The 7,303-nt window shown below is 63.7% G+C and overlaps 1 protein-coding gene across 1 annotated transcript; it reads left to right on the plus strand.

Annotated features, from left to right (window-relative positions):
• The first annotated feature begins 558 nt into the window (after window positions 1-558).
• On the plus strand, window positions 559-5,593 carry LOC309683129 (maestro heat-like repeat-containing protein family member 7). Its single transcript, XM_082497331.1, has 13 exons — window positions 559-775; window positions 1,010-1,099; window positions 1,690-1,776; window positions 2,241-2,412; window positions 2,496-2,587; window positions 2,870-3,019; window positions 3,207-3,361; window positions 3,465-3,606; window positions 3,950-4,134; window positions 4,219-4,356; window positions 4,563-4,677; window positions 4,890-5,027; window positions 5,189-5,593. The coding sequence occupies exons 2-13, from the start codon at window positions 1,073-1,075 to the stop codon at window positions 5,339-5,341; spliced, it is 1,554 nt and encodes a 517-aa protein (XP_082353457.1). The 5' UTR covers window positions 559-775; window positions 1,010-1,072; the 3' UTR covers window positions 5,342-5,593.
• The last annotated feature ends 1,710 nt before the right edge of the window (window positions 5,594-7,303 follow it).

Here is a 7,303-nt window from a genome sequence, read left to right on the forward strand (position 1 = left end):
TGAGATGGGCCTCCCTGGGAACAGCCCTGCCAGCCCCGGGGCCAGTGCCGAGCGAGGGGCTGCTGCGGGTGCCAGTGCTGGCCTGGGGGCAGCGGGGTGCTGCCCACCCTGCGCACTGGGGCCGGGCACTGGCAGCTCCGCTGCCCCATCCTGGCCGAGCTCTCCCTCTCCAGGTCCTATGGCAGAGGGAGTCCCCTCACAGCATGGAAGCCGTCATGTGGCAGCAAGCCCTGCTTGCCATTGCCGCAATGAGGTACTTGCCCCAGACCCTGGCCGGGCCAGGGCCCCCCCACTGCGTGGCCCCGATGGAACATACCATCCTGGCAGGAACCTGATGGCACTGGCTTTGGGCCTCTGCTCTCCCTCACGCTCGGCCCATCAGTGGGTCAGGTGGGAAGGCGCAGGGTGCACCAGGGCTCCTCCATGCCTCGTGGCCTTTCCCCTGAAGGGAGAGGCAGGAGATGCAAAGGGGTTGGGGCTCCACCGGCCAGGACTGCCCTCTGTCCCTGGCTCAGCAGCACGGGGGAGGGAGGAGATGCCTCCAGGCATCCCTTCCCCACCTCGTTAGGGGTACCACCCTGGGGGGTGCCGGCCCCGATGCCTGCGGCCACCTTCCCAGGCGGGGAAGCTCTGGCATCCCACCCGCACCTTGTCTGCTTGCAGCGAAGAGAGGGAATGTCTGCTGCAGAAGCACCTCTGCCCCTGCATCCGCAGCATCTTCTGTATTGATGCAGTACAGAAGAGGGACCCCCAGTGTGCGCCACTCGATGCTCAGGTAAGTGTGGGGTGAGCTACGGAGAGCCTGCCAGGCAGTCCCTGCGCACGCTTTGCTAGTTGGCCTCGGCTGCTGGAAGGCGACAGCAGAAGGAGGAAGACCAGGGAGAGCCTGAGGCCTCTCCCGGGCGCCAGAGGGCAGCTCAAGCCTGCCTCAGGTGGAAGGTGTTCAAGCCAGGTTCCTGCAAGGAAGAAGGTGCAGGGCAAGCGTGCCACCTGCCCTGTTCCCCTACAGATCCTGAAAACTGTGGACAGCGTGCTGGAAGTGCTGGTGCGTGGTGCGTCGCCGAGCTCCAGCATGTTGACAGTGGAGATGATCCTGCAGGTCAGGCGTTTGCCGAGAGCGGGACTCATGGGGTCTCTTCCTTGCCCTCCCCTAAAGAGGCACAACCTGCCCGGAACCGAAGCAGTGGAAGGAGTCAGAGTGTCCTTCCCAGGACCCCTGCTCTGGCAGCTGGCACTGCTGAGCCGCCGCACTCGCCGCCCGCCCCGTGCACGCGCTCCTCCCCGAGATGGCAGCAGGGCAGAGATCTGCTGGGACGTGGCCATGGTGCCAGGGGAGTGCAGCCCTGAAGCTGCAGGGGCAGAGGTGCTGGCACCTCCCTGGAGCAGGCCCCCCTAGAGGTTGCTGTCTCCTGCAGAGGGGACATGCGGCCGTTTGTGGAGGAGCGCGTGGAAAGGGGCAGAGGTAGCTGAGGGGGTGGGATCCGGCTAGCTCCCTGGCTGCAGCCGGTTGCCAGCCGTTGGCAACGGTCCCCCAGGTCGCGAGGCGGCCGGACCCTGTTCCAGGCTTCCTCCTGTCCGAGGGAAGCCTTGGCAGCACGCTGCGTAAGCCCTGCCAGGCGCTTGGCAGAGCCACTGCTCCGGGCGCCGCCGTCGGTTCCCAAGGCAGACCAGCAGCTTTTGCCTTCTCAGGTCCTGCTGCCCTTCACGACATCCAAGAAGGTGTCTAGGCGCCGGAGGGCTGTGGGGAGGATTGTCACCCTGAGCCGGTTCCTGCAGGTGAGGGGCTTGCAGTGCAGGCGACCTCTCGGCACCCCTCGCCCCTTCCTGCTGCCCCTGCCTAGCCGGTAGCTCTGGGCTCCCTGCGAGGCAAGCCTGGGCGTAGGACAGGGGATTCGGCAGGGCTCAGCCCTGCGCCAGCATCTCACCCCCTCTCTCTGGGAGCTGCTCCCTCCTGTGCTTTCCTTCTCGGGAGCTGGCTCCATCTCAGGGCACGGGAGCATATTGCAGGCCCACCCCTGGCAGCCCTCCCTGCCTCCGTCCCCTGGGCTGCTGCCCAGCGCGCTCCTTGTGCTGAGGCGGCTGCCGCAGGCTGGGTCTCCACGGGGTGCTGCGCAGAGGGCAGAGCCCTCCAGAGCTCCGGCTCGCGCGGCACTCGGCTCGGGGCCCGCTCTCAGAGGTTAGGGCTTTCATCCCCTCGGCCGCAGCTCAGCCCTGCTCCTGCTCCGTCCTCTCTCCCACAGGCCTCTCCCTCCACAGAATGCAGCCCCTTCCTCTTCCACAAGAAACCCCTGCATTTCCTGGGGCATGTGATGGGGCTCCTCACCCTGTCCTGCTCCGAGGAGGACGAGGAGATCAGCCAGGGGGCTTTGGAGGCGCTGCGTGCCTTCCACGGGTTCCTTCTGGTGCGACAAGGTAAGGGTGGCTGGGGCTCTCGCCTGCTGTCCCCAGCCCTCTGTTGCTCCTGCCACTCACGGTGTGTTTCCCCTCCTGCCCAGCCTGCCAAGCAGCACTCGAGGACCCAGTGCTATGTGTGGAGTGGGAAAGCAGCGGCACCTTCTGGTCCAAGGAGGACCTTGGCAAGGAGCTGGTAACGAGCTCCTCTCTCGCTGGGGGTCTTGGCCGTGGGGCCGGCAGGAGGCTGGGATGGAGCAGTGCTCCAGCCACCGCGGGGGATGACACGGCCCCCCCACCGACCAGCCTGCGCAGACCCACCGCCTCTCCGCAGGGAGTAGGCCAAGGCTCTAACCCAGCCTCAGCACAGCAGCTCCAGCCGTCCTGGCCACCGGCGAGCTCTGGTTGCCGGCAGAGCCCACGCTCCCCGCCAGCAGGGCACTCGGAGCGACACCTCTTCCCTCCCTTTCTCCCTCAGATGTTCGGGAGCTTCTTGCTCCAGCTGGAGAGGAGAAACTTCCTCCTCACAGTGTTGACGAACATGGCGGACCCCAGGGTCTCTGACACCCAGCTGGTTGCCAACATGCTAGAGATGGTCTTGAGAGAGTCGTGCTCGGAGCTGATCAAGGTGGGCAGTGTGCAGCTGGATTGCTCTGTGCGCGCGCCCTCTGGGCACCGTTCCCCCCTACCCCTAGTCCAGGGCTTGGCAGCGCCTGACGGGCGGCCTTTGAGGCCAGCAAGGAGTGACGGGAGGGGAGCAGTCCTTGGTGGCAGCTGGGGCCACAGCCTGCGCTCCAGCCCGCTGCCTGCGCCAGGTGGAGGAGCTCGTGAAGACCATCCATAGGCAGCTGGCCTGTGTCAGGCGGAAGCCGCTCCGGGACATCCTAAGGAGGACCCTTCTCCAAGTGGCCCACCTGAAGCCTCAGCAGGTGGTTGCTGCCCTGCTGCAGGCTTCCCCGCTCTGTGACAAGTAGGTGGCCCGTCAGCCTCGGGGGCAGCTTGGGAGCTGCCCAGGAAGAAGGGGTACCCACTGGCCGCGGTGGCCCCGCTGACAGTGTGCTCTGGCTCTGCAGTGCCGCCAGGGCCATGTGGAACCCGTTGGCCTGCGAGCCCAGCCTCGTGTGGGCCGTGCTGAAGGCACTGCTGTGCATCAATTGCCAGCACAGCCAGCTGCATGGTATCGAGGCAGCCAGCGGCTGCTGCAGTTTCCCGGCCGTGAGTGTCTGGGCGAGGCCTGCTCCGTCCCACCCGGGGCTGCGTGCCACCTCCAGCCCCTCCTGCCCTCTCCACCTGCCCCCAGCGAAGGCCCTCCCCGGGGTGCCTGGCCCAGGGGCCTCAGCCACAGCCAGGCAGGGCAGCGCATGCTGCTCGGCCCCGCGGCGCACAGGCAGGCAGCCTGCCCCTGCCCTGCTGCCCTCGGCGGCCCTGCTCCCTCCCCACTGCCTCCTGCCGGCCCGGCAGCGGGCAAGCCTGTGGCAGGGCGGCGGCTGCTGGCAGGAGCAGGCTGTGCCACGGGGACATGCCTGCAGCGAGAGCTGTCCCCGGGTCTCCTCTGCAGGTAGCCAGTGCCACGCACGAGGTCCTCCTGGAGCCCTCCAGCCGACGCGTCGTGCTTTTGCGTCTTGACGAGCTCTGCGCGGCAGCGCTAGTGCAGATCTCCTGCAGCCTGGAGGGCTCACAGAAGGGCTGCCGCCTCCCTGGCATTAGGAGCAGGAAGAAGGCCAAGCATCCTTCCGTGCTCAGGTGCTCCTGCCCCTCCTCTCCCTGCTCTCGCCCCGGGCCCCGGGCTGGGGCCCCACGTGTGACTGCGCTTTGCTCTGCCTGCAGGACTGCAGTCAGCACCATGCAAGCTCTCTTCCAGTGCCTGGGCGGTGCCTCCCTGGTTGAAGACATGGGGAGGCACGGTGCCTGGGACATGCTGCAGAGCGTCAAGACCTACCACAGCGGTGTCACCGTGCTGACTAGGTGAGAGCCCTGGCAGCCGTCCTTGCCTCCCCCCGGCACGATGCCCTTCCTCGAGGGCGGCGGGGCGCGAGCAGCCAACGCAAGGCGCACACGCAGCCCTGCTCCGCGTGGCCGGGCCTGCGGGGGAATGGCTGGGGCTGGCAGCGCAGTCCCAGAGGGGTTGGCCTGCCCAGCCCTGTGCCACAAAGCCTTCCGCCCCCGGACAGGGTGCTGCAGCGTGAAGCCCCGGACAGCTGCACCTCCGTGCTTGACCAGGCGGTCGTACGCCTCCTGCAGACTCGGGCCAACCAGGACATTGGCGCCATGACGGTCTTCACCGAGGTGGGCCTGGTGGCAAGCATTGCCACTTTGAGTGTGCGCTGGGGGCAGCTGGGCTGCCTGCATGAGGCAGAGGGCCGGCGGCGATGGCCCTCCGTCCGCGCACCCTGCTGCCTCCCGACAGGGCTGTCACCGGCCCTGGTGCCTTGCCCCGAGCCGTCCGGGAGCTCTGCTGGCTGTGCCGGGCTCTCACTCTCCTGCCCATTGCGTTTCAGCTCCTGGATTACATCGACCTGGAGTGTTACGACGCTCAGGTCCTGGAGGTCGTCTCGTCCTGCCTCAACAGCGAGGACTTGCTGCTGCGCAGGCTGGCGGTCAGAAGCCTCATCACGCTGTCCGGGAGACCCAAGAAGGTGGGCAGGGGCAGCCAGGCCCAGTGAGGGTGTGCACCTGGGGCTGGGCTGCAGGCGTGGTGCGCGCAGTGGCTTGCTGGGGCTTTGCCAGGATTGGTGAGTGGCAGGAATGGTGGCCCTGGCGGCTGAGACCCCGCTGAACCCGAATTCTGTGGCCAAAGAGCCTCCCTGCAGATTCCACCTGCAAGGCCTGTGCTCCTGGCTCCGGAGAACATGGAGGAGGAGGATCCTTGCCCCGGAAGGAGGCTGGCTGTGCTGCTGGAGCTGTGCACGGGGCTGACCCCAGGGTGCTCTGCACACTTGGCACCACCTGAGCAGCTGGACCTGCCCCCTTGCCCGCTCTCTGCAGCGCTGCCCTCGCATGGGGAAGGGGCCGGTGGGCCGTGGCCCGTGCCTCCCGTGGCTGTGCTGGTCAGGAAGCCTGAAGACGCAGGCAAATGCTGTGGCAAGGCAGCGAGAGGAACGCTTTGGATGGCGACCCAGCAAGGAAACGGGCATCCTGCAGGCCGGAAGCAGAGGCTGGAGCGCAGCCGGCCTGCCTGTCTCGCAGCCGTTAATAAAAAGATGGTGGCACTCCACGTGCTGTTCGAGCTCTTCTTCCCCGTACCGCACCGCTCTCTCTGGGCAGTCTGTTCCCCTGCTCTGGCAGCCTCCAAGTAAAGGAGGTTCTCCTCGTGTTCAGATGGAATTTCCTGTGTTCCAGTTTGTGCCTGTTGCCCCTTGTCCCGTCGATGGGCACCACTGAAAAGAGTGGTACCTCTGCCTTAGCAGAGTTTCCAGGAGGATCTGCTCCATTGTCTTGCCAAACACAGAGGTGAGACTGACTGGCCTGTAGTTCCCCGCGTCTTCCTTTTTTTCCGTCTTGAAAATAGAGGTTATGTTTCCTCTTCTCCAGTCGGCACGGACCTCACCAGACTGCCACGACTTCACAAATGTGACGCATAGTGGCTTAGCAACTTCATCTGCCAGTTCCCTCAGGACCTGCAGATGTCTCTCATCAGGTCCCATGGACTTGTGCACCTTCAAGTTCCTCAGGTGGTCTCGTACTTGATCTTCACCTACAGCGGGTAGTTCTTCATTTTCCCAGTCCTCGCCTTTGCCTTCTGCATCATGGGTAGTGGGGCCGCATCCTTTACCAGTGAAGACTGAGGCAAAAAAGTCATTGAGTACCTCAGCTCTGTCTCTGTCCTAGGTGACCAGCTCTTTCGTTTCCGGAGAGGAAATCCCTAGTCTTTCTTTTCTCACTGACATACTTATAGAAGGGTTTGTTTGTTTGTCTCGATGTCCCTGGCCAGATGTAATTCAATCTGGGCTTTACCTTGCCTAACCTGATCCCTGGCTGCTTGAACAATTTCTCTGTATCCCTTCCAGGCTACCCGCTCCTGTTTCCACCCCCTAGGGGCCTCCTTTTTACTTTTGAGCATTTCCAGGAGCTCCTTGTTCATCCACGCAGGCCTCCTGGCTTTTCTGCCTGCCGCCTTCTTTGTAGGGATGCATCACTCCTGAGCTCGAAGGAGGTGATTCTTGAATACTAACCAACTTTCTTGGGCCCTTCTTCCCTCCAACGCTTCATCCCATGGCTCCATACCAAGCAGATTCTTCAAGAGGCCAAAGTCAGCTCTCCTGAAGACCAGGGGGGGCAGCTTGGTTACTGGTTACACTGGCTACAGGCCTCCAACTTGACACTGCTCCGTTAATCACAACCCTCTGAGTTCTGTCACCCAGCCAGCTCTCCGTCCACATTGCTGTCTCCTCATCTAGCCCACGCTTCCTCAGGTTCCTGATGACGATGTTATGGGAGACCACGTCAAAAGCCCTGCTGAAGTCAAGGTAGATGACATCTACGGCTCTCCCCTCATCTAGCCAACCAGTTATAACCTCATAGAAGGCTATCAGATTGGTCAAGCATGATTTACCCTTGGTAAATCCGTGCTGAACGCTTCCGATAACTTCCTGTTCCTCAACGTGTTTGGAGCGGACATCCAGAACGAGTCGCTCCATTACCTTCCCAGGGACAGAGGTGAGACTAACCGGCCTGTAGTTCCCTGGGTCCTCCTTCTTGCCTTTTTTGAAGACTGGAATAATGTCAGCCTCCCTGCAGCCCTCTGGCACCTCTCCTGTTCCCCATGACCTTTCAAAGACGATGGAGAGCGGTCTAGCAATAACATCCGCCAGCTCTCTCGGCCCTCACGGGTGCATCCCGTCAGGGCCCATGGACTTATGGATGTCCAGCTTGGCCAAGCGGTCTCTGACCTGGACCTCCTCAACTGAGGGAA

Source organism: Vanellus vanellus, assembly GCF_965231255.1.
Source record: "Vanellus vanellus genome assembly, chromosome: Z".
NCBI classification, from domain to species: Eukaryota; Metazoa; Chordata; class Aves; order Charadriiformes; family Charadriidae; genus Vanellus; species Vanellus vanellus.

Coding starts and splice junctions, on each gene's coding strand:
- LOC309683129 (XM_082497331.1), top strand. CDS start 1,073: ATGTTGACAGTGGAGATGATCCTGCAG. Junction 1,100..1,689: donor CAGTGGAGATGATCCTGCAG/GTCAGGCGTTTG, acceptor TTGCCTTCTCAG/GTCCTGCTGCCCTTCACGAC. Junction 3,362..3,464: donor GCTTCCCCGCTCTGTGACAA/GTAGGTGGCCCG, acceptor CTGGCTCTGCAG/TGCCGCCAGGGCCATGTGGA.